The sequence below is a fragment of the Bos taurus genome, chromosome 17 (genome assembly GCF_002263795.3).
Source record: "Bos taurus isolate L1 Dominette 01449 registration number 42190680 breed Hereford chromosome 17, ARS-UCD2.0, whole genome shotgun sequence".
Lineage (NCBI taxonomy): Eukaryota > Metazoa > Chordata > Mammalia > Artiodactyla > Bovidae > Bos > Bos taurus.
In genome coordinates, this window is record NC_037344.1 from 51386415 (window position 1) to 51412629 (window position 26215).

General features: G+C 56.8%; 1 protein-coding gene across 19 annotated transcripts in view; it reads left to right on the forward strand.

The window, feature by feature from the left end:
- The window catches only part of NCOR2 (nuclear receptor corepressor 2), a 237351-nt gene that overhangs the window by 162881 nt on the left and 48255 nt on the right, over nucleotides 1–26215 (forward strand). For all 19 annotated transcript variants that reach the window (XM_059876314.1, XM_059876327.1, XM_059876329.1 and 16 more), the window contains 3 exons: nucleotides 278–340; nucleotides 13980–14122; nucleotides 22569–22716. In XM_059876314.1, the coding sequence (XP_059732297.1) occupies nucleotides 278–340; nucleotides 13980–14122; nucleotides 22569–22716 (354 nt within the window). The remainder of the gene's footprint in view (nucleotides 1–277; nucleotides 341–13979; nucleotides 14123–22568; nucleotides 22717–26215) is intronic.

Sequence of the window (26215 nt, forward strand, 5' to 3'; positions counted from 1 at the left end):
GCCTCCACCACAGAGACTCATCCGGCCCTAGTGAGTCCATGCTCAGATGAGGTCCCTGCCCATCCAAAGCTTGTGTCCCTTCTCGTCTCCTCGCCCTAATGCAGTCACCAAGCTGTCAGGTGTATGCAGAGGCCCTGGACTGCCTCAGCTTCCCCATCTGTGAAATGGGGTGATTGCACACACTCCCCCCATCCCAGCAAGTGCCCCAAGCTGCCAGAGGCAGAGAAACCTCCCCTCTGCAGACTGCCGCCAACACACCCGCTATCTTCCTTTTCAGCTTCCATGGAGATGAACGAGAGTTCTCGCTGGACGGAAGAAGAGATGGAGACAGCCAAGAAAGGTGAGTGGTTTCTGGCCGCTCTCATCGCCCTCGATGTGTATGCAGGCCCTGCAGCTTGTGTGGTGGGGAGGAGGTTGACACGTGCCCTTATGGGGTCTGTGGTGTGGTGTGCAGGGGCCAGGCTCTGCTTCTAGGTGTTCTCAGACTGGCCTCGTCTCTTCAGAGCCTCAGTTTTGTCCTCCAGAAGATGGGTCTGTGTGACCATGTTGTTGGGGGACAGCGTCCATGGCCTCTGGGGCCAGCACATCATGGCCTTATAGACAGAGTGGTAGCAGCTCTCCTAGGCGCCTTGAGGGGAGGGGCAGAGCCTTCTGGTATCCACTGCTATGGGGTCACGGTGTCAACCCGTCCCCTCATCAGGTGCACTGCGATGCCGACCCCACATCCTCCGTGGAAGCCATCAGCGTGTCCCCATTGTTCATTAGAGCCTGAATGGCTGGGCCCTTGCCTCCCCTGCTCAGTGGACTGTCTCTGAGCCTCAGTTTTCCCATCTGTGAGATGGGAGGGGGGTCAAGATGGGCCCAGAGAAGCCAGAGATAACAGGCACTGTCGGGGCTGTGTCGGTGTCGGTCCCGTGTCGGTGTCGGTCCCCCGGCCTCATCTCTGGGAGATGTTTGGGGGCCATCAGACTAGCTTTTGCACCAACAGGAAGGCTGAGGCTGGTGGGGTCGGGGGGACATCTGAGCCCCATTCACAGACTTGCTTTCATTCATCTTGACCCCAGCCCTGAGGGGTGGTCTTGTTTCTGGACGTTTTGTGGACGTGGAAGGGAGGGGCAGAGGCTGGGGATGGCTGGGGTCCTGAGTTGGTGACCTGCCCCACCCCCACCCCCAGCTCTTGTCCCAGAGGTCCTTCTGAGGCCCCACTGCTGACGTGCAGCTTCTTTGTGCCCAGAGTGCCAGGTCGTGACTCAGGGAGGGAACAAACGGCCTTTCTAATGGGGGACCCAGTTGCACAGGGGCGGTTGTGTGTGAGGACAGCCAGGCCTGGAGGCTGAGACCTTGGACTGCGGGCTGAGTGCCCTGCTCCCGCCCTCGGCCCCAGGTAGGGGAGCTGAGGGGCCTGAGCGTCTGGTCCTGGTGTTTCAGAAGCTGATCAGGTAGAGACTCAGATGTAGAGAACAAGCATATGGACTCTAAGGGGAGAAAGAGGGTGGTGGAATGAATTGGGAGATTGGGATTGATATATATATATACACCATTGATACTATGTATAAAATAGATGACTAATGAGAACCTATTGTATGGCTCAGGCTCTACTCTGTGCTCTGTGGAGACTTAAATGGGAAGGAAATCCAAAAAAGAGGGAATATATGTATACGCACAGCTGATTCCCTTTGCTATACAGCAGAATCTAACCCTGATTGCTTCTCCAGTGGCTCAGTGGTAAAGAATTTGCCTACATTTCAGGAGACCGGGTTCGATCCCTGGGTCGGGATGATCCCCTGGAGGGCATGGCAATGCATTCCAGTATTCTTGCCCAGGAAACCCCATAGACCAAGCAGCCTGGAGGGCTACAGTCCATAGGGTCCCAAAGAATCGAACATGACTGAAGCGACTGAACACGGGTGCGCAGAAACTAACACACACTGTAAAGCAGCTGTGTGCTGGTGTGGTTAGTACTCAATCGTGTCCGACTCTTTGCGCCCCCATGGACTGTAGCCCGCCAGGCTCCTCTGTCCTTGGGATTTCCCAGGCAAGGGCAGTGGAGTGGGTAGCCACGTCCTCCTCCAGGGGAGCTTCCCGACCCAGGGATATAACCCGGGTCTCCTGCATTGCAGGCGGATTCGTGACCAACTGAGCCACCAAGGAAGGGACTTTATTTAGTCCAGTAAAAATTAAAAGAAAGGAGAGAGAAACTGATGAGGAACAGCCCCAGACCTGGTCAGGCCCTCCACCTGGGACCCGACCCCTCCCCTCGGGCTCCTGTCCAAGGTACCCTGCCCCTTGGAGGCTCCAGACCTCCTTCCTCCAAGCTCCCAGCCTTCAGGTGAGGCGGAGCAGGAGGAAGGGCCCAGCTGGCCCTCGGCATTGTGGGTAAGAGGAGGAGCAGTCATGCTTCCTGTCGTGGGGGAGGTCCTACTTCAGCATCTCAGAGGAGCACGAGTGGGGGCCTGTGGGCATGGTCTCTAGCTGCCAGGGCACAGCGGGTGCTGTCAGCCCTCCAAGGGGGCCGTGTCATCCTTTCCTTCTGTCTTCTGTGTTTATTTTGTGGTTTCTGGTATGGATTTCGCCGTGGGGTGCAACAGAGACTTTATTTGAAAAATGAGTGATTTTTCTCCCCTGCCTTTAATTTTGGTGAAACACACATAACATCAGATCTACCGTTTTAACCATCTTAACGCGTACGATTCAGTGGCATTAAGTACATTCCCAGTATGGTGCAACCATTATTCTAGAACTTTTCATCACCCCATATGGAAACCCCGTACCCATTAGCAGCCACTCCCCACCCCCCACCCCCCAAGCCCTGCCAACCTCCAGCATCCACCAGTCCGCTTTCTGTCACCGTGGATTTGCCTGTTTGGGACTTTTCCATGAATTGAATCATACAATGAATGCCCTTTTGTATCTGAGTTCTTCCTCTCAGCATCATACGGTCGAGGTTCATCCACGTCCTAGCCTGTGTCAACACTTCATCCCTTTTTATGACTAAGTGGTAGTCCTCTGTATGGACATGCCACATTCTGTTTATCCATTTGTCCGTTCGTTGACGGATGCTTGGGTTGTTTCCACCTATGAGCTCTTGTGCCTAGTGCTGCTGTGAACATTTGTGTAGAATCGCATGGTTTTTTTAAACCACACATCAGACCCTGAGATCTCAGCCATTGGCAGTGATATTGCCCCAGGGGACCCCTCCATCACCACCAGGGCCGTGAGGGGCTCCACGTGCACGTCCCAGGGCCGCCAGCCTGAGCTGCGTCTTCTGTCATCATGGCAACCCCATCCCTGGCTCCCTCCTTGTTGCCCGGGAACGGGGAATTGGCTGCTCGGCCCTCTCTCTCCCTTTGGGAAGGGCAGACCCAGGGGCTGGGAGGACGGCTGGGGATGACTCATCGGCTGAGTCGGGAGTGTGCCCCACTGTCTCAAGGTTGGGTCCTCAGGGACGGCAGTGATCTCATCCTGAGTCCCAGCCCACAGAGACGGTGGTGTGCGTGTCCCCCGGGGAACAGTGCATGCCGAGGCCCTGCTCAGTGACATTTGTGATAATGTGACGAGCGCCAGTGCGCTCGTCCGCTGTGAATTACAGCAATCTGCACAATTACTGCTCAGGGTGGCTGCTAAAGGCGGCGTGTTCCAGGCGGCAGGAGGGGTTAAGGGTGGAGAGGCAGGTGCTGGCAGCCCCCAGGACTCCTTCTCCACAGAGAGTGGGGATGTGGGGGAGAGGGCAGTTCCAAGGCCCCCAACTCTCAGAAACCCAGGAAAGTACCTCAAACCCCGCTGTGTCCAAGGCAGATGGCACCCACCCATCCTCCTACCCATCACTCATATCAGCCCAGTGCTGTACCCTGTGCAGGGCAAGGGTACCAGAGATGAGCCAGCTCTGTCCCTCCCTCGGGGAGCCCAGGAAATGAGCATCCAGGTGTCCCCGAGGTCTTGGGACCACTGAGCCTGCTCCGAGCATCCTGCGGGACTTCCAGTAGCCAGGCCTTGTAGGACAATCTGCAGACAGTCCATCATCCCCAGAGAGATACTGGACCTCAGCCTCGGGGTCTTTTAGCTCTGTGTTATCAGGCAAACCAGTCGACTTCTCCGTGCCTTGGTTTCCTCATCTGTACAATGAAAACTCAAGGTTCACCCACTGTATTAGTTTCCTGGGGCTGCTGTAACAAAGCACAAACTCAGGTGGCTTAAAAACAACAGAGACGTGTTCTCTCACAGTTCTGGAGGCCATGAGTCCGAAGTCAAGGTGTCGGCAGGGTTGGGCTCCCTCCGAGGGCCCTGGGGAAGGATCCCGCCTCTTCTCTTCTAGCCTCTGCTGTTGCTGGCAGCCGTCGGCGTTCCTCGGCTTGTAGACATTCCAATCCCTGCCTCCATCTTCCATGGCTGCCTTCCCTCTGCATGTCTCTGTCCAGATTTTCCTCTTCTTATAAGGATCCACCCTAATCCAGCATGACCTCATCTCAACTTGATCGCGTCTATAAAGTCTTTTTCCAAATAAGGTCACATTCGCAGGTTACAGGTGGGTGGACATGAAATTGACGAGAGGCAGGGGACACTAATCCAGTACGACTACTTTTTTTTTTTTAATTATTTATTTATTTTATTTTTGGCTATACTGGGTCTTCATTTGCTGCGTGGGCTTTTCTCTAGTTGTGGCAAGCAGGCGCCACTCTCTAGCTGTGGTGCCCAGCCTTCTCACTGTGGTGGCTTCTCTTGTGGAACACAGGGTCTAAGTGTGCAGGCTTCAGTAGTTATGGCACGAGGGCTCAGTGGTTGCAGTTCTTGGGCTTATCTGCTCCGCAACCATGTGAGATTTTCTGCTATCAGGGATCAAACCCATGTCTCCTGCATTGGCATATTCTTTACCACTGAGCCACCAGGGAAGCCCCTTTGTGAGGATTCAGTAAAAGAAAGCAGAAACGCTTAGGAGGGTGGTGACTTAGCCCATCAACCACTTGGAACGATAACCAGCCCCTTAGCCTTGTGACCCTGACCTGGCCTGTCTTAGCCTCGTTTTCCCTTGTCCTCCAAAATGAGATGGGGATGCCATCACTGAAAGGCATTAGAAGGGTGATGTGAGCCTTATTTGTGCAGTCCTTGGTATACAGTCGGTTCTCAGAAGTGGCAGGCCTGCAGTTCAGCACACAGACTCTGCATTTGAGTCCTGGCTCTGTCTCTTGTGGGTGACGCTGAACAGTACCTACACCTCTGGGGGCTTCGGCCCCTTCCCTGAGAATGGGGTTGGTGGTATAAGATGACATTTGGAGGTGGTTTCATGGCACTGGGAGAGGGCCCTGGGGCTGATACCCAAAGCACAGGATAATAAGTAATAATATTAAGTATTTGTCAGTACTTCCATGTAGCAGGTATTGCTAAAGGTGATCTGTGTGTTAAATCACTTCATCCCCACCAACCTTATGAGGCAGATGCTATTTCTTGTTTCTCTATCCAAAATGATGAAACTGAGACCCAGAGAAGTTAAGTGACCTGCTAAGTCACACAGCTGTTAATTGGTAGAGCTGGAATTCAAACCCAGGCACCCTAGTTACAGAATGGGGCTGGTGTGAGGTTTCAATAAATGAGTCCATGGGCCTGGCTACTATTAATCTGATGATGAAGTTGGGGGAGTGCATCCCAGAAAAGGAATAGCATGTGCAAAGGCCCTAGGGCAAGGGCAGTGAAGTCAAGTAACAGGCTGTTAAAACCCAGCAAGCAGGACTTTCCTGATGGTCCAGTGGTTAAGACTCCACCTTCCAGTGCAAGGAGTACAAGTTCGATCCCTGGTCAGGGAACTAAGATCTCACCTGCTGCACGGTGTGGCCAAAAGTTAAATAAAAACAACCAAAAAAACCCAGAGAGCAAGGGAAAGAGAGGCAAGGGATGGAGAAGCCATTGGGAGGGCTACCCCCATCCCACCCCTGCCAGCCTGACCAGCTGTGGGCAAGAGTTTGGTGGTTGCTCTAGAGCAGGGAGAGGCCATAATGTGGGGAGGCGTGGCCCAGAGACAGGAGAACTGCAGGGTTCCAGGTAGCTGGTGAGCACCTGCCCGTCCTTTGTATGTGGAGTCAGGCTGCCTGCCCTGGGGCTCACACCAGGTGGGGACCAAACAAGTGCAGGGCAGCCCCAGGGAGCTGGCCGCTTGCCCCTGGGCCCAGCGCCATGCTGGGCAGGCACTGGGCTGGGATGTGAAGCTCTGGTTCCCCTGGGAAAGGTCAGCGTGGCCTGGCTTGCAGTCTTGACCCAGCTAAGTGGGAGGCCCTGGGCTTGGCTGGCACCCCCTCCTGGTCCCCAGCCCCCTTCTCTGGTGGACAGGGCGCCAGCTGTGGAGGGGGGTAGGGGAGGCCCCGGGCACACCATTCCCAAGACCAGAAATAGGCACTGGCCCAGCTCCGCACTGCCAGCCTCTCCCTGGCCTCAAGTGGCCCGCTTGGTGAGGAGGCTGAGGGCAAGGTGCATGGACCCGGGGGAGGGCCCTGCAGAGACCAGGCCCTGGTGCCCCCAAGCAAAGCCCATCAGCCTGGGTGGAGCCCAGGTGGGTCCCAGAGCTCTTCCCCGAGTAACTCCAGGCCCACTCTGCCCGCAGGACTCGCCTCCTTTCATGGGGACTGAGGGAGAAACCACTAATTGCTTTGCACCTCCAAAGTGCTTGCTGTGCACACTGGCTGGTTTAATTAGTTTTTACGGATGAAGAGTCGAGGGCTTGGGGAGGGGAGGTGTGAGTCCCCAGCCTGGGAGCTCAGGCCTCCACTTCCACACGTCTGTCATTAAAGCCTCCTGCCATCCTTCCTGCAGGGACCACGGGAGAGCAACGGCGGGTGTGCTTGGCCTGGACAGCCATGCACATGCTCACTGGGGCTTACAATGAGCAGCGTGACACCATGGTCAGTGCACAGGGTTGGCAGCTGATGGATGCACCCGGGTTCAGGATGCTGGGTCACTTCTGAGTACGCAGATCAGTGAGGGTCCAGCAGGAAACAGGACCAGCATGTTGAGTGGGGACTGGGGACAGTTCATGGACAGGGATGGGGTGACCTCGAAGATCATTAGAAGAGAGCCTGCACCATCCCGGGGCTGGCATCGGTGGGGAGCTGTCACCACCTCCTGCTGGAGCTCAACTTCATCTTGGGTGCACTGTTCCCCAAACCTGGGTTCTTCTGGTATTCAGGAGGAGAGAGTTGGGGTTTCTGCCTGAACTTGGGGGACCCAGCCAGATACCAGGGTAAGCTCCAGACCCTTCTCTTGTTGCTTAGCAGCAGCCTTGAAAGTAAAGTCAAGCATCTCCCAGCCCACTCAAACTTCCAGGAGCAAAATCCACACATGGGCATTCAAGTTGGTGCTTCCTCAGAGAAAGAGACCCAAGGCAGGTTGCACAGTAATGACAATGCCTGTTAGCACGTGGCCGGTGCTCGCTGGTCCCTGAATTTTGCATGAATGATCTTACTTAATCCTCCAAGGGACCTTCAAGGCGGCTTCTCCATATTTGAGGACACACATGTGTGCACACACTCACACACGCACACAGACACACCTTCTGCTTTGCAGATGGGAAAACTGAGGCCCAAGGGGCTGAGTGATGAGCCGGAGCTTGTACAACAAATATCCTGGAGTTGCTTGGCCCCAGAATTTACCACTTGGCTGTGCTCTATTGGAAAACTTGACATAGAATGCATAATTGCCCAAAATGGTAGGATGCCAGGTTGCACACAGGTGATATTTTTTTCATCTTAATGTCTTTGATCATATGTTGGGAGATCACATTGTCCCTAAGATTTGCAGATGTAATAGCTGAAGCCGAGGCTAATGTAGGCACTGAGGCTTACTTTGAAAAGAGTAGAAAGGTAAGTCCGAGTTCAGGTGTGAGGTTGTCTGGCCGAATCCCCTCGGGGACTGGCGGGAGGTGTGTTGGAAGCTCAGATACACAGTAGGTTCCCGGCAAGGTCACCAACCCTGCACTGAGTCCAAGTCAAACCCGCCCAGGGCTTGGAGTTGCCGAAATAAGGAAGTGGCATGACTCAGGACTAAATCGGCTGGTTTTTCTTTCTTTCTTTTTTTTTACCCTGCTCCTTTGATAGTGTTTTAGGCAGAAAATCTTGTTTTGCAAACCAGAGTTTCTCTTGGAAAGCAGCGGTTGGTGGGAGGGCTGTGGACACGTCCTTCTTGCAAGTGGCCTGTGCTGTTTCATGGAGGGAATAGAAAACTTCAGGGCTGGCTGGAGCTGGCGGGGGCCGGCTGGGGTGGTGGGAAACAAGTGTTTCCTGGGAGGCGGATGCTAGTTTCTGGGGCGGGGGGGCCGGGGTGCAGCTGTGAAATTCCCAGGATGCAGATGGATGGCAGTGTGTTACTGCCCGCGGGTGTACTTCCGCCCTCAGGTTATCAGAACATGCCCATAGTGGGGTTGGGGGGTGTAATTGGTGCAGGTTTGCAGACCCTAGAGATGAGAGCTGCCTGCAGTGGGGACCCTGAAAGGGCAGCACCTTGGGGAGGGACATGACAGGGACAAGGCCTTTTTGGGGGCCTGTGTACTTGAGTTGATGGGGGCTTAGACACTGCTCCCGTGAGAACAGTTTGTCTCAGGCCCCCAGACAGTGTATGAGAAGCTCCCTGCTGAGGGTAGCCAGGGCAACCAGAGCGGCCAGGCCAAGCCCCATCACAGGGAACCCCCCCCCCCCCCCCCCCCCGCCCGCCCACCATCACCTCTGCGGCTACCCCCTGCTCCTTCGCCTCTTTCTGCGCTCCATGACTCAGACCTCCTGGCTTGACTTCCTGTCTTGGTCAATTTCACTTCCTAGTTCCTGCCTCCCGGGCGCTTCAGAACGAAACTCCTTCCTTAGAAATTAGAAGTGAGGTCGGGGAATCCAAACCACAGGGGATGTTGGCAGAATCTGCTGTCTGGGGCACAGAGTACGTGAGGGCGGGCCCCTGGTGTGAGAGGGGGGCACTCCCTCCCTTCTCTTCTGGGGAATGTTCAGGACCCCCCATGGGGATAAACGCTCAGCCCACTCCTCTCTGAAGCTGGGGGCCCCAGCAAGGTAGCAGAGGCACCTGGGGGATGCCCAGTGAGCCCCCAAACCCACACGCCTAGGGTATCTGGAGCTTTATTCATTTGCTGGGTGCCTCCTGCATACCTAGCAGTTGTGGGTGCAGAGACACTGCCCTCAGTGAGCAGCGGAGCCAAGGAGATAATTTCAGGGAGCAGCGATAAGTGCTCTGGAGATACCAAAACCCCATGACAGCAGGGTGGCTGGGAGGAGAGCTTTGGAAAGAGTGGTCACAGCAGGCTTCTCTGAGGAGCTGTCCCTTGAAGCTGAGAAGTGAAGGAAGGCAGAAAGAGATCTGTGAAAAAGCCATGCAAGCAGCAGGGACAGTTGAGTACAGATGCCCTGGGGCACACCTAGGGGCTGGGCAGGAAAGGTCCTGGTGGGTGGCTGGAGCAAGGGGAGAGGTAGGAATCAAGTTGGACAACGGGAGCGGGGCGAGTCTGCAGGGCCTCACGCACCACGCCAAAGCCTTTGGGTGTTATTCCAAGAGCATTGGGTCATCACTGGCAAATCTGAAGCAGAGGAGTGACCCGATTGGATTGGCATCCTTAGAAGCTCCCTTGGGCCTCCCTTGCAGGGAAAGGATCGTGGGACTCGGGTGGGATGTCCAGCTCCCCAGCACGGTTGGGCTCTGTTGTCCTCCCTGGGGGTGTGCCCCAGGGCCCCCGGCGAGGTCTGTGGGCAAGGTGGTGGGACAGGGGTGGACTGTTGTTCCTTGGGTTTTGTGGGCAGGATGGAAAGGCTTGAAGGCAGAAGGGATGAGCAGGTCAATGACCCGGGAGTTGAAGATATCGTTCATGACCTGGATCTCGCTCCAAAGTTCAACTCAGTTAACTTTCAACTCCCTGGGAGCTGCCTGGGGCATCTGTAGCAGGTGTTTTTTATGGGGCACAGGCTGACCTGGGTGTCCCAGAGAGGGAAGAAAAAGGTAGCCATGGCCCCAAGACCCTCGGGGAGCAGAGAGCTCTCTAAGGACTCCAGACCCTCCCCGCTCCCATCCTCAGGGGTTGGAGGTCTCATTTGCATTTGGAAGAATCCCCTCAGATTCTAAGTTTCCTCCTAGAAGGCGAACCTAGCCCTGCCCACCCACCGCCCCCTTCCAGCCCATCCAGTCTTCTAGAGTCCCCCACGATGGGCCTGGCCGCCCTGGCAGCAGTCAGGCGGGAAGGGGGTCAGACCACAGGTGGAACCAGCGCACAGGGGAATGACGGCGGAAGAAGCTGTTTGCTCCCCGGCTGCTTGCCGGGGTGGAAAAGCTCTGTTTTTCTGAACTCTCATCTGTTCTTACCGCTGCTGACGCCGCCACCGCCACGGATGGGGAGAGAGGGAGGGGGAGGCCAGTGCCAAGTTGGCCCGCCCCCTTCTGAACCTGGGCTTCTGCCACGCTCCCCCGCCCGCCCGCTCCCGGGAGCCTCCGTCTGGAGGTCACATTCAGCCCTGACGCGTCTCGCTGGGTCAGGCAGCAGGAAGATCGGCCGAGTCCTTGTGCGCCGCGGCGAGGCTGCCGGACAGGCGGTGGGGGTGGGGGTGGGGTCTTTGGTTTCTCCCCGGTGGGGGCGTCAGGGGTCTGGGGCTAAGCGCCCACGCTGGGCACGTCGGTGCCCGGAGGAGGCGCGGACGCGGTGCTCCCTGGTGACGCCTGGCACGGGGCACCGAGCACACAGCCGACAACTTCCCGCCGCCCTCCCCCATCAGGCGAAGGGCACCTCGCATGCCCGCAGCTGCCGGGAGCGGGGGGGTGTGGGGGGGAGACGGCTCAGGGGTGGCAGCGCTGCCGGAGGAGCCCTGGGCCACCACGGCGGGCCGGCGGGCCGGCGCGCGCAGCACGGAGCTGTTTCCCCGCCCTCCCCGGAGCCAGCCTCCGCCTGCCGCCCTCCGCCGCCCGGCCCCTCCCACCGCCCGGCCCCTCCCTCCTCCCACCGCCCGGCCCCTCCCTCCTCCCTCCTCCCTCCTCCCTCCTCCCTCTCCCTCCCTCCCTCCTCCCTCGCGCCGCCGTTGGACGAGAAGGATGTGAGGCTGAGCTGAGCCGCCAGCAGACGCCAGCCAGAAGCCTTGCGGAGCCGGCACCACGGCCGCCCAGCCTCCCGCCTCCCAGCCCGCTGCTCCCAGCTCCGATCCCTGGAGCATCCTCCAAGCCGTATGTTTCCGGAAAACTTGGCCGAGGGGGAGACGCAGATGAGAGGATGTGAGTGAGTGGCTCCGGGGAGGGGACTGGGGATTGGGGGGGGGCTTTTGGGCCACGGTGACGGGGACCCCAGGGGTGACAAGGACCTCAGGCTGGCGGGGGGGACTCGGGGTTTCTCTACCGTGGGGTCCCACCCTCACTTTCTTCTAGGGCCCCTTCCCAGCCTCTCTGGCTGTCGGGTGGGGGCTCCCGGGGAAGGAGGTCTGTGTTGAGGTGGATCCGGGAGGGGTCCTGGACAGTGTGTGCTCAGAGGTGCTCTCTCCAGGTCGAGGGGTAGGGGCTTTACGCCTCATCAGGTTCATGAGGTCTACAGGGCATCTCCCTGTGCCCAGCACCCTTGGTCTGGGTTCTCAGAACCAGAAGACACCCCATACCCGTCCACCCCAACCCTAGGTGTCCTGGCTGGTAATATTAGGACACTCACCCCAGCTCTTTGCACAGCACTTAAAGAAACTGAGGCCCAGAGAGCAGAGGGAATGGCGGGGACCACACACAGCAAGTCTGGGCAGGGCTTCGGGATGGCGTAGTCCAGCGGTCCTTCCCAGGCAGCTTTCAGGCAGGGCTGGGCAACACCCCCCCTGCCCTCCAAGCCCCTGCTGCTGCCACGAGTGGAGTTAATTAGAACCTCAGCTTCTCAGCCAACTCCACGCCATCTCCTTATTTATGTGTCCAGTTTGTAAATGTCAACCTCCCTGGGGTCCAGCCACCCCCTGGGTCCTTGTCCACCCCCCCTACCCCCCACATACTTACCCCCCCAGCAGGCCCAGATGGGAGACCCGCCCTCTCCCTCCCGGGGTTCCGGCCCAACGTGTTTGCCTGGGCTCTCTTGGCCCCGGTTGGGGAAATATAAATAAACGCGTCCCCGTCGTCCTCGGCCAGGTTCTCTGGAAGTGGCAGCTGCTGCTGGCGCAGGCGGCGGGAAAGGTCAGGGGGCTGGGTTACACTTGATCCCACGCCTCGGCTCCCCCCACCCCACCAACCCCCCCCAACCCCCCGCCCCGTGCCTGTCCTTGAGGAACCCTGAGCAGCGGCCGTGGAGCCACGTGGCTCGGTGGCCTCTGCAGGGGAGCAGGTGGCCTGTCAGTCCAGCACCCCCTCCCCCACCCAGCTGGGCCTACAGGCGGGAGCCGGTCCCCACGTCCACTCGGCCCCATGGCCCACCCCATGAGCTTGTGAGTTGCTCTGATCTCTGGAGCATCGGTTTCCCTCCCGTCCAGGGGATGTGAAAACGGCCGTGGCCTCGACAGCAAGGATAAGAGGGAACCAATCTTTGAAGGGCTTTGCAAACTCCAGGTTGCTCAGCCATGTGACACGGTGGTTTGTTGATGTTGTTTTTGATGCTGTTTTATTTCTGTGTGAGCCTTGTATGTAGTAAGCCGCCGGCATATGTTTGAATGAATCGGTAGATGGAGGGATGGATGGATGGATGAATGAATGAAAGAAAATATCGACAGTCAGAATGTCAGCCCCTCAGGCTCCCACCCCTGCAAAATATAGCCCTCCTGGCTTGCAGCTTGATTTGATTCAAGGAAGACGACCTCAAACTTCGTTATGGGAAATCTTTCGCTAGTCGTTAGGAGTCTAGCTCCGGGGCTCAGAGGCTGCTCTGTTCCCAGCAACGTGACTCAGGCTTCGTTCCTGCTGCCCTCTGGGGGCCCAGTCCTGCCCCGCAGCCCCTGGAGGCTGGAACGTCCCCTCAGCCCCTCCTGCAGCCGTCAGGAGCGGGGGCAGGCCCTCCCTGCTCGGGCTGACCTGGGCGCACAAGGCACGCTGCCCACCAGGAGATACGAGACATAAAAACGTAGAGGCACCGGCTGATGTGAGGCGAGCCCGTGTACTCGGAGCACGGCGGGCAGATGGGCTGAGACTCAGGGCCGGCTTGAGGCGGGGTGGGGGGGTCGGGGGGACTGCATTTCTGCTGAGCCTGGCGTTTACAGTGTTGAAAATGGAATAGGGGCTGGAGGCGCAGCTCTGGCCCAAGTCTGTGGGCGTGGAGGGAGCTTTCTCTGCCCTAGGTGAGTCTGGGGTGGTGCCTGCAAATTCCTAGGGGTTTCTCCCCACATCAGGAATCTCTGAGGCTGTGTGAGAAGCTCATGGAGATGAGGGTGGCTGTGATTTGTGGGGCAAGTCCACCCCAGATCCTGAACCAACCTGGTGGGGCCCGAGTCCAGGGTGGGCCTTTAGGTGTCCCAGGGGAGCTTGGGGTTGCCCCGGTTAACCTGGGCGCGGAGGCTCCTGGCCTGATTCACCCCCACCCGAACTCCACCCTCCCACCCTTGCTCACACGTTCCTTCCTTTCCCTGGCCCAGTGCGGCCGGAAAACAGCCCGGTCTCCCGAGGCCTCCTCGTCTGCAGCTGCGAGCGAGTGTCAGTGCCGGGTCACGACCGGCAGGGGAGGAGGAGAGGTGGGGCCCCGGGCGGGGTCTGTGCCCCTGACCTCAGCCCTCAGCCCCCAGAACCCTTGATGGTGACCTCAGTGGGGATGCACCCTGGCTGTTCCCACCTGCCCTTCCAGTTCCTGGAGCCCAGGCCTCTCTCAGGGAGCCCAGCCCCCTCCTTTTTGTGCCCTCCCCCACCAGCCCAATCCCACGTGTGTCTCTTCCCAGAAACCCTGGACCGGTGCAGTGAGCCTGAGGCCCGGGATCAGGGCTGTTTTTTGGCCTGGGGCTCTGCTCTCCATGCCATGGACACAGGCCCTCTCTGCCCTTCCAGCCCCCCTGACGTGCCCCTCATCTGCCGTCCTCCTCCCATAGGTCTCCTGGAACACGGCCGGAACTGGTCGGCCATCGCCCGGATGGTGGGCTCCAAGACCGTGTCCCAGTGTAAGAACTTCTACTTCAACTACAAGAAGAGGCAGAACCTGGATGAGATTCTACAGCAGCACAAGCTGAAGATGGTGAGTCCCCCCCCAACCTCCTCTCCCCTCCTTCCCCACTGGGGTCACACCGTGGGCCCATGTGGTCGCTGCAGCCCCGGAGCCCTGGGCAGGGAGGGGTCTTAACACCAGGTCTGGCTCAGGATTCAGCCCCTCCCGGTTCTTGCTCAGTGGTCCCCCTGGAATGCTGCTGGGATTGATCCCATGCCGTCAGCATCCCTCCTGGGTACTTCAATGGACAGGCCCACCCTCCCGCCTCCCGGGCTCCACCACCCCCCACCCCGCCCCCTCCTCACTAGCACTCCCCGGTCAGACCCCTCTGAGGGCCTTGAGCTCCGGGCAGGGAGGAAGGAAGGAGCGTGGTGGGTCAAGGCACTGACTCACCAGGGACTTGGGGCTGTCAGCACATTGGAATGAAGACCCGGGGCAGATGAACCCTAAGTCAGCATCTCCCCCCACTCCCGTTTGAACTCACAGTCTCAGGGCCACCCCGGGGGGCAGCCGGCCCAGCCCTGTCCTCCAGGGGACTGGAGAAGCAGCTCTGAGCTCTCCCTCCCCCAGGAGCACAGAAGGGGCGGGCTCGCCTCACTGCTCCTATGAATGGTCTGCACACTTCCTCCGCAGCTGTTACTGGGAAGCTGTTACAGGGCCATTTGGGGGCGGCATCTTTTCTTCTCTCTCTTTTTTTTCCCTTTTCTTTTCCCTCTCTCTCTCTGCCTCCCTCTCTTCCTCTTCTCTCTCTCCCTCCCTCCATCCCTCTCTCTCCCCCTTTTGGGCACACTTGTGACACGTCAAGCATGGTCATCATTTCAGATCTGGGGAAACTGAGACTCAGCCAGGCTCATAAACAGCTGACTTGGGGGTGAACCCACAGCTACGTGACCTGAGGACTCATGCCTCTGGTCGGCAGGCTGTGTAGTTCCTTGCAGATGTGAAGGGGCAGGAGGGGGACACACAGCTCTCCACACCCCAGTTCCCCATGGTTGGGCGGCTTCTGCTGGGTTCAAAGTATGTGCAGTCTGTCTGGGGGGTGGGGGTTGAATTGCTCCTCATGCAGCCCACCGTGGTCCAGAGAGGGCAAGCAAGCTGCTGGGGTCACACAGCGTGGCAGGCGGATCAGGGACCAAAATCTCCCTCCTTGAATGCTCTGGAGCGCTGTGCTAAATCTGAGGACATGACTCCCCAGCCCCCTGGGCTTCCCTGGTGGTGCAGTTGGTAAAGAACGTGCCTGCCAGTGCAGGAGACATAAGAGACATGGGTTCAATCTTTGGGTCAGGAAGATCCCCTGGAGGAGGGAATTGCGGCCCACCCCAGTATTCTTGCCTGGAGAATCCCACGGACAGGGGAGCCTGGCCACAGTCTATGGGGTCGCAAAGAGTTCGACGTGACTAAACGACTTAGCCCACCCACTCCCAGCCCCCTGAGTATTCTTGGTTGGAGGAAGATGCTATTGCCATGGCCCTGTGGTCAGGGCTGAGGCCCACCTGCAGGCTTCACTGGGTCAGGCCCCTGCCTGCACCCCGTCCCCATTGTGTCCGGTTGGGCTGTGCCTCCTGCCCCTCCCCTGCTTGCTCTACAGTTGGTTCCCAGTGCTCCTCTGTTCCTCCTCAAGCTCCAGGCAGGGCTCGCTCAAACACAAGGAGTTCTGCTGGTCTTCTAGATTTTCCAGGACTCTGGTTTCTTCAGGGAGGAAGATGGTGAGGGCTGAGGCTGAGGGGCACCTGGTCTCTAACACAACGCTTGTTAAGATCCCGTAGCACAAGGTGGCGGTGGTGGTTGGAGGTGGGTGGCAGGTCACCTGTACACACCAAGGGCAGGGGCTGGCCCTGACATCCCCCAGGGACAGAAAGGCCTTCTTCCTGCTCCCTCCCCTCCTCCCTCTGACCTGTCAGTCCTCCCTGCCTCTCCCCTCCCCCTCCCATTCCCTGCTCAGCCCAGCCCAGAGCCCACACACCAGCGTGCCTTCCCCAGGCTATTGGGTTACAGGAGTCTCCTCTCACAGCCTGCTGGCCCACAGCCTCACTTTCCAGGTTTCGTTGGGGCACGGCCCTGCTGCACCCCTGAAGACCCCAGAACTTGAGAGGGTGGGTTGGGGAACCAGAGGTACTAGCTGGATAGGTGGTGTGGCTCGTCTTCTGGGAAAGTGAAATCAAGTCCTGGTTTCATGAATTGACACCTGTGACCTTGGGTAGTGGCTTCACCCCACGAGCCTCAGTTTCCTCATCTGTAAATGATAATGACAACCCTTACTCCTAGAACTCAGGCTGCCCTAACTACTAGCAGTGGTATCGGCATCGTTTTTATTTTAAAGCCACTGGCCCCCCGCTTTTCTTCTCAAGGGTGTTATTCAAGTGCTCTCTTGAATAATATGTGCAGGAAAAGCCATGGTAGGGACTCGCCCCAGACACCCAGATTCAAATGCAGATTCTGATGCTTTCTAGCTCTGCAACCTTGGGTGAGTGGTTTGTCTTCTCTGGGCCTTAGTTTCCCCACTTATGAAATGGGGATAATTCTTACATCAAAGTGGGTTTCCCAGGTGGCGTAGTTGATAAAGAATCTACCTGCCAGTGCAGGAGGCACAAGAGACATGGGTTCGATCCCTGGGTGGGGAAGATCCCCTCGAAGAGACCAGTATTCTTGCCTGGAGAATCCCCATGGACAGAGGAGCCTGACAGGCTGTAGTCCATGGGGTCACAAAGAGTCAGACACGACTGAGCACACACATGTCCACCTCAAAGGGCTGCTGTGGGAACAGTTTGAGTGAAATGGGCGTGGGGTGCTTAGAAGTGTTCCTGGCATGTCGTAAGCGTCCCTCACTGAGAGCCATGTGGCGGTGGCAGTGTTGGCGGGTTCAGTAGTGAATTGCCCGTGGCCACCTGGTGCCTGGTGGCTTGGATGACTGGACAATGTAAATGCACTCCTTCCCTGCTGACTGCGAAGGAGTGGACTTACATTGAAGGCTGCGGAGAAAGTGCACTGAGAGATGGGGTGTCGCATCTCTCTTGGTTGTTGATTGGGTGTAGAGTATGTCCACTCCTGGATTGCCTGAGGAATTGGTTCATTAATCGATTGGCTCATTCATTCATTCACTCATCCAGAGGCAGCCTAGCCAGATGGTACAGAGTGGGGCCCTGGGCTAAAGGGCACACAGAGCTCTGCTGCCTCCTGACTGGTGGTGCCTGTGGCACTCAGCCTCGCTTTAAAGGAGGTAAGACCGGCCCGCCTCGTGGGGTTGCTGTGAGCTGCAGAGGCTTTCCTACTTGTAAAGGGCCAGGCGTGGTCCTTGATCAATGCTTAATAAGTATCGGACCTCACCCCCCTTGCACGCTCCGCATGGCTTTACTGAGTGCCTACTATGTGCCACGGAAGAAATGGCAGGTGCCATCCATATACATGTGGGTGGGGTTTCCTGCTGGACTGAGGAACTGAGTCTTTCTTTAATGGACACTGGGAATCATTGAAGGTTTGTGAGCTGAGAGGCCACCCGGTGGGGGCTGGGCTTGAGGTAGATTATGCGGGTTCCAGCAAAGCGCAGCCAAAGTTGATAGAGACGGTCGTCCTCCTTGTCCCCAGACCCTGAACTTGCTGGAGGACAGGCGGCATCACTGGTGGGCTGAGGAGGAGGAGGGGGTGTGAGCAGCAGGGGGACCCTGAGCACCATCTTGGGCCCCTCCCCAGACCCCTGAGGTTGTCACCTTGACCCCATCCTCAGGTGAAGATGCTGAGGTCAGATGGGAGAGGGGCCTGGTGAGGCCACAGAGAGGGTTTGAACTCACATCTGTAGGCACCCGGCTTCCCTTTCTGGACCCCTCCCTGTGTTCCAGGACTCCCACGGAACTCAGCAAAGGTGGTCTTGGTGGGAAGCAGTGGCCCAGAAGGTGGGGGCCAGCAGGCCATGTTCTGAGGCCAGCAGATGGGTGAACCTGGCCAGTCACTTGTGGATGAGAAAGGGCTGTTTGGGAGAGTGGGGTTGGCTCTCTTTCCCTGCTGACTGCGAGGGAGTGGACTTATGTCGAAGGCTGCGGAGAAAGTACACTGAGGGATGTGGGGCCCCATCAGCCCTGGGTCCATCCATCCTGACAGTGGCCACCCGGCATGCAGGGGTGAGTTCCGCGTCACTGGAGAGTGCAGCCAGGCCTCACAAGATGCTGCCCCGCACCCTGCAGATCCCGGGAGGGAGACAGGTCCTTATGATTCCTGAGGCAGGGGCAGCCACCTCTGGCTGCCGGCCAGACCCTGTCTGGAGCTCAGGAAGACATGTCACCCTCTGCCAACGGAGGAAACAGTGGGGGAAGCAGGGGGTCAGGGGGTGTCCCCTCCTGCCTTGCGCCAGACCTTGCCTGAGTGTGGCCACCGACAACGTCAGCAGGAAGCAGGGTCGGGTGGGCAGGCGGAACACGTCCCAGAGTTATGTAACATCTGGCACTGGTGACTTCTCCGAGGTTTTCCCTCCCCCTGCTAATGGCCGAAGGTTACCCTTTCCTCCCATCTGTGAATCCAGGCCCTGGGGCTCAGCTTCCGTGTCTCTCTGTCTCTGTCTGTCTCAACCCATCCCCCGCCTCGCCTTGTTTTCCTCTGTTGCCTCTTCCATCTGAAGCTGCCCAGGCCTGAATAGAGAGAGATGGTCAGGCAGGGAAGTGCTTGAACCTGACCTGCAGTGAAGTCTGAACTTCTCGACCCCGTGAGCTGTGCGATCTTGGGCAGGTGTCTTTGCCTCTCTGAGCTAGTGGCTTTGTCTATCAGTTTCGTGTATCTAAAGAAGTAGTTACAGAGTGCCTATTCTGCGCCAGGCTCTGTTCTAGGTGTGCTGGGAATTCAGCTGAGAACAAAGGTACCAGCCCTCGAGAGGTTAGTTCTAGCTGGAAAGACAAATTAGCGTTAACACACAGATGATTTCTGATTGTGGTCTGAAGATGTTATGATGAGGGATAGTAGTAGAAAGTGATTGATGGGGAGTGAGATTAGCTCATTTTGATGGAGTAATCAGGGAAGACCTCTCTGGGGAGGTGATGTACGAGTAAAACCCTGATGGAGGTGGGCATTGTGGGTGTCTGGGAGAAGGATGTTCAGCCAGAAGAATGACCAGTGCAAAGGTCCTGTGGCCAGGGCATTGTGAGCACATCTGCATAAGAAGGGCAGTGTTTGTAGAAGACCTGGAAGGTAAACCAGTTAGAGACCTGAGTGGGGTCTAGATCTAAATTACACTGGACTGTATGGAGTGGGGAGGACTTGAGTTTTTATATTGTGGGTTCTCGGGAATGGCTGGAGAGTTTAAAGCAGGGAGCAGAATTCTGTGACTTGCAGAGTAGATGTGCAGAGCCAGGAAATTTGTAAGTAGAGAAGGCCTGGCACACAGTAGGTGCTTAATAAACATCAGCTGTAGTCACTAACACTAGTATCGCCAGCATCTCCTGTTCCATACACAACTCTCAATTCCGGGGTTTGGGGCCACGTGTGGAAGGATTTGGTATGATTGCTGGGACACAAAGTCCACCAGCGTCTCAGACCCGGTGTTGGGGAAATTCCAGTCTAGACATCATACTCACTTGGCTTGGGATGACATGGCCTGGGCTGTGGGTCCAAGGGACCTCGGTTTCCCCAGGAGGTGCCTCCCTGCCTAGCCCACAGGAAGCCCCTGTTCCCTGTGAGGCTCCAAGTGTTACCCCTGACCCAGCCCCCCGGGCAGCTGATCACCCAGCCCCAAACACTCAAGTGGGTCCCTGTCTGCTAAAAATAGATTGGGGAAGAAGCGGGAGCCCTCAGCCGCACCCACAGAACCCACATGCCACACAACTTTCTCGTGTCCTCGCAAGCTCTAGCTGGGGGACCTTCCCGGGAGAAGCTCAGGATTTGGGGCTGGGCTGCACCAGCCCCTGGAGGCGGGCAGATGGCGGTGGAGCTGGGCGTGCCCAGGAGCCCGGTGGACGTTTGGCAGGGTGGGGCTGCAGCCCTGGCCGAGTGCTGGTGACGGAAACCGTGACTAACGGGCAAACGGACTTTTCCCTCTTCCTCCCTATACTCTGAGTGGCTGCACTCCGAGGAGCCCCGTTTGCTCAGGAAGGAGACAGGACAGGAAGTGATCCGACTCCTGGGCAGGGGCTGGGGCTTGGGGACCCCTGAGGCCTGCTCGCGGCCCTGCATGGTAAGGGGCCAGGCTGGGCAGGGCCTGCTGGCACCTGGAGTTGATGCGGCATTTGTCCGAGAGTGAGTTGGGCTGCATGGGGCTGGGAACTGGCAGAGGGGAGGTGCATTAGTGCCCTTTTCCCTGTAATAGCGTACCGCAGACTGGTACAGAAACTTGCTATCTTGCAATCCTAGAGGTTAGAAGTCTGAAATCCAGGTGTCGGCAGGGTTCTGCTCGTTCTGAAGGCTCCAGGGGAGGCCCCCCTGCTATCCCAGCTTATGGGGCCAGCCCACAATCCCAAACATTCCTCAGCTGGCGGCTCTGGGTGCTTCTATGTCCGAGATTCTCTCTTCTTCTAAGGACACCAGTCATATTGGATTTAGGGTCCTTCCTCATAGCTCAGTTACTGCTGCTGCTGCTGCTAAGTCACTTCAGTCGTGTCCGACTCTGTGCAACCCCATAGACAGCAGCCCACCAGGCTCCCCCGTCCCTGGGATTCTCCAGGCTTCCCTAATAGCTCAGTTGGTAAAGAATCCGGCTGCAATCCAGGAGACCTGGGGTTTGATCCCTGGGTTGGGAAGATGCGCTGGAGAAAGAAATGGCTACCCACTCCAGTATTCTGGCCTGGAGAATTCCATGGACTGTATAGTCCATGGGGTTGCAAAGAGTCGGATATGACTGAGCAACCTTCTTCTTTCTTCTTTTTCTCACCTAATAAGACCTCATCTCACATAATTACATATGCAAAGAGCTCATTTCTAAGTAAGGTTCCATTCTAGGGTTCAAAGTGAAAGTGAAAGTGAAGTCGCTCAGTCGTGTCTGGCTCTTTGCGACCCCTTGGACTGTAGCCTGTGGGGCTCCTCTGTCCATGGAATTCTCCAGGCAAGAATACTGGAGTGGGTTGCCATGCCTTTCTCCAAGGGATCTTCCCGACCCAGGGATCGAACCCAGGTCTCCCGCATTGGAGGCAGATGCTTTAACCTCTGAGCCACCAGGGACGTTTATTCTGGGAGGAACCTAGTCAATCCAGGGTAAGAGGCTTTGCTGGGAGCTGTTGACACGTCGAGGAGCATTTAGGTTCCATCTCCTTCCTTGGGAACCCAAAGGGTTCAGGCTGCGGCCCCTCCCATCACACTGGCGGTATTTGGGTGGGTCCCCTCTTAGGGGCCAGTGCACCCCCCTGGGAGTCCCTGGTGACTTTGGATCCCCAGCACACGCTGCCTCCACACGTGCCCTGACTCTGCCAGCTGTGTGTTCAGGCCCCCGATGCTGCCCATTCAGTCACTCAGTAAGTCAATCAACAAACGCTTTCTGAACCTCTGCCTGGCTCAGCCTGGGGGTAAAGAGACATCCTCCTGGGGCACCTGGCACAGTGAGGTGCAAAGATGGGAGCTGTCAAGGAGGATTTGTGCCCAGGCTGGGGGTGAGCCCCTGGCTCCCAGAGTGGGGAGCAGGGCTTCTGGGGACCAGACGGGGGCAGGGAGGTGTGGAGGGAAGTGAAAGGCTGGCGACCAAGGGCCTTCTTTCTGTTCCTCGAACCACCCTGCTGGTTCCACCTCCAGCCTCCGTACTTGCAGTTCCTTCCACCTGGGCCACTCTCGTCCAGAGCCTTGTCTGGCCAGCTTCTTCTCAGGACTCAGCTCAGATGTCACCTCTTCCGAGAAGTCTTTCCTGAGCCCCACCCCCCTGCAGTCTCACCCCACCCTGTCTGTCCCCATGGGCTGCCGTTCTTCTACCTCTGAGTCTTCTTTTTAATTGATGTGTCGATTGCTGTCTCCCTGACTAGCTGGCCTGTGGAGGGGCAGAGACCCTGACTACATCATTCGTTGTGCTTTCTTGTCCCCTGGTGTACTATAAAGACCGGTGGGGTGAAATGACACGCCACCCAAGCTAGCCTGGGGGCAGGTGGTGCCGCAAGGGCATGCTTCTTTCATTCATTGTCTCCAGTGTACTGACTGCACCACCTGGCAGTGTGCCCTCCAGGGAGTGTGGTCGTCGCTCTGGCTTGGACAGCCAGCAGGGCTGGAGCAGTCCTAGGGGGCCTCCAGGCAGAGGCAGCCCTTCCTCACCCGTTCCGGAAGGATGTCGGGGCAGCCCCTAGGCCACGCTGCGCCCTGGTGTATCTGGGACACGACGGAAGAATGAAGCTGTGGGTAAAAATAACCACTGGCATGTCTGGCCGTGCAACTGGGGCGCAAGCGGGGAAGAGTGCCCTTGGGACAGTGGCCGGGATCACTGTCCTTAGCAGCTATGGCAGGCTTCTGGCTCTGGGAGTCCCCGGGCTGGCAGCCCAGGTCCTGGCCCTGGTGCTGACCCTGACCTGCCGCTATCCCTGTGCCCTAGGAGAAGGAGAGGAATGCACGGAGGAAGAAGAAGAAAGCCCCGGCCGCTGCCAGTGAGGAGGCCGCCTTCCCACCCGTAGTGGAGGACGAGGAGATGGAGGCGTCGGGCGTGAGCGGAAATGAAGAGGAGATGGCGGAGGAGGCGGAAGGTGAGGGTGGGCCGTGGGAGCTGGCCTCTTCCAGAAATGCCTGGGTCCTGCTGAGAAGGGGCCTGGACTGCCCCAAGGGGAGAGGGCGATCGTGATGGTGACGATCATGGTGGTGATGATGGTGGTGATGGTGACGATGGTGGTGATGGTGACGGTGGTAGTGGTGATGGTGACAGTGGTGGTGATGGTGACAATGGTAGTGACGGTGACGATGGTTATGGTTTTAGTGACAATGGTGGTGATGATCATGGTGGTGATGGTGACGATGGTAGTGGTGATGGTGATGGTGACGGTGGTGGTGATGGTGACAATGGTAGTGACGGTGACTATGGTTATGGTTTTAGTGACAATGGTGGTGGTGATCATGGTGGTGATGGTGATGATGGTGGTGATCATGGTGGTGGTGAAGATGGTAGTGATGGTGACGATGGTAGTGATGGTGGTGATGGTGATGATGGTAGTGAAGGTGACGGTGGTGGTGGTGATGGTGATGGTGGTGGTGATGGTGACAGTGGTGGTGATGGTGACAGTGATGGTGATGGTGATAGTGACAATGGTGGTGATGATCATGGTGACGATGGTGGTGATGGTGACGATGGTGATGATGGTGGTGATCATGGTGGTGGTGACGATGGTAGTGATGGTGACAGTGGTGGTGGTGACGATCATGATGGTGATGGTGATAGTGACGATGGTGGTGGTGGTGGTGATGGTTATGATGGTGGTAGTGGTGATGGTGGTGATGGTGCTAGTGACGATGGTGGTGATGATCATGGTGGTGATGGTGATGGTGGTGGTGATGGTGACGATGGTAGTGATGGTGACAATGGTGGTGGTGGTGACGATGGTGGTGACAGTGGGAACAATAATCATGGTAATCTGCCTCTCTGCAGTCACAGGACACTTGTTCATTCTATACTCCTGCCCCCTGTGAGTTCAATCTTGTGCTTGGTGACCCTACACATCCAGGACATATCCAGTTCTGGTGACACCTATTATCTTGCCAGCATATCTGGTATCACATTTTAGGGGAAAAAATTGTTTATTTTTGAAAATAGTTTTTGTTTTTTTTTTGACCACACTACATAGCATGCGGGATCTTAGCTCTTCAACCAGGAATCAGACTTGTGCCCCTTGTAGTAGAAGTGTGGAGTCTTAACCACTGGACCACCAGAGAAGTCCATAAAAATAGTTTTCTGACCTGAACCATTATTTTAGACTCCAGTATTCTTGCCTGGAGAATCCCATGGACAGAGGAGTCTGGTGAGCTACAGTCCATGGGGTTGTACAGAGTCAGGACAAGACTGAGTGACTAATATACATTATTTTACAACTTGAGCAATGTAAGCAGAACGAATACCGTTGGTAGATAAGTATTCAAAAGTTATGTAATTATGCTTCATTTTGCTCCCAAATGTCTGAATTTGAATGATAAACTGCACAGCCCCAGCTTTCTGCCTGGGGGCACTGAGGCTGGGGGCAGTTGCACCAGGCACCCCAGAATTGCGTCGTCGGCCTGGATATTAGGTGAATTCTGCCACCTGGTGAGGGCTGCCAAAGAGAGAGTGAGAATTAATATTTAAATTTTGCTCTCAGTTCTGCCCGCTTCTCAAAAGGAGGATTTCAACTGCACAAGATGGTCACTCAACTTCGGAGCCTGGCCCCCATGTAACACCTGGCTCCACTATGCAAATAGCATTTATAGATGTGGAAGTCACACCAGGCTGCCCAAAGGCAGGCTTGCATCCTTGGTCACTGATTACTGTGCCTTTGGCCCCCAGTCCTCTCCCTTTTACTTGCTCTACACCAGTCCCTCAAGGCATGACAACCCTGAAGACCCCCCACACAACACCCCTGAAGGCCCCTGCCCCCCGCTTCACTAAATGTGTCTGCTTCTCCTTCTGCCATCCCGCCGGCCTGAACTCCCCTGCGGGGCCTCAGGTTCTTAGTGAAGGGCCCCACCTCTCCTCCTGTCCCGTCTCCTGCCAGGTTCCCCTCCTGTCGCTCTTGTCTGCTTGCCCCTGCGTTTAAACTCCCAAACTTCTGCCAGCATTTGCAAGGAAGGTGTGAATCACCCCCGCTCTGTAAGCAAGACATGCAAATAAATCCAAGTTACGCCAGCCTGCAGTGCATTCACCAGCCTGAATCCTACTTCCAGGTTGAAAATGAAGAATTGGCCCATTTGGTTGTTGTTGTCTTATTTTGGGGGTGACCTGGGGTGCTGAGTCTGGCCTCCTTACCAGCGCTGGGTCTCTCCAGGCCAGGTTGGCTAGAGGCCTGACCAGTTTCTGATGGAAGGCTCCAAATCCCTCAGGTCCTTGAATTCTGAGTCCTGGGTCTGTAACCAGGAAAAGGGAACCTGGGGAGCAGGAACCCACTCTCCTCTTTAAATATCCTCCCGGCTGTGTGTGGGCAGGATGCAGGCTTGGTGGGAAAGTTAAAGGAAGCCAGACTTTGGCTCAGCATTAAAAGCAGAACAGATGTTGCCCAGTTAGAGAATTTTGAGGTAGTGAGTTCCCTGTCCCCTGTATGGTTCACACGCCCCATCAAGGATGGGAGATGGGCATTCTTGGCTGGTCTGCTGAACCCAGGGCTTCTGTGACCACCTGGCAGCCCTGAGCGCATCAAGGGAGGCAGTTGAGAAGAGTCTGCCCAAGGCCCCAGGTGACAGTCCCATCTTACAGACGAGGAAACCGAGGCCTCATGTGGGAGGGAGAGGAGAATTACTCACATAGGGTGTCACGTAGCTGGGAGACTTGGAATCTGCCAGTCCGATTGGCGTTTGCTGTGTAAACCTGTCCCTTGTGACCAGGATAGGGGAGGGGAGGTAGGTCCCAGGTTAGAGCCTGAGGTCTCTCCGATGGAACCATCTAGAATATCCCAATAGCCCCACAGACCCCTCCAGAGGGTAGGCAGCAAGGGCCTTGTATCCAGGCTGGAGGTGAGTCCAGGGGAGGGAGGAGTGGTCCATTTGACCTTGTAGTTTCTCCAGTAAAGACTGTGGTTGTAATAAGAGCATCAGCCGTGAATTATTCCCTTTAATCATCACAGCAGCTCAACGGGTGCTGTCGTCACCCCATTTAATAGACAAGGACTCTGAGACACAGGAAGTTATCCAAGGAAGCCAGTTGGCCTGTTTGGGACCAGGATTTAAGCTTGTCAGAAATACTGATTCTTGGACCCCACCTGGACCGACTGAGTGAGAAATGTTTCGGTAGTAGGCCCAGCCGTCTGAGTCTTCACGACCCTCAGGCACGCTTATACCTGAGAATCCCTGACAGAGATAAGCTGCTGGGTAAGGGAGAGAGCCAGGCATAAACCACTCATTTTGTAGATGAACACAGACTCTGGGGCTAAGCCATTTGTCCAGAGGACCTCAGTGCTGGCCCCCTTCGTCCTGTGGTCTGACAATGTGAAAAGAGGGAGTGACATTGCCGGAGTCAGAAGGCAGGGTCAGGAACCCCGTGTTGAGGGATACAGGATGCTGGGGTCAACCCTG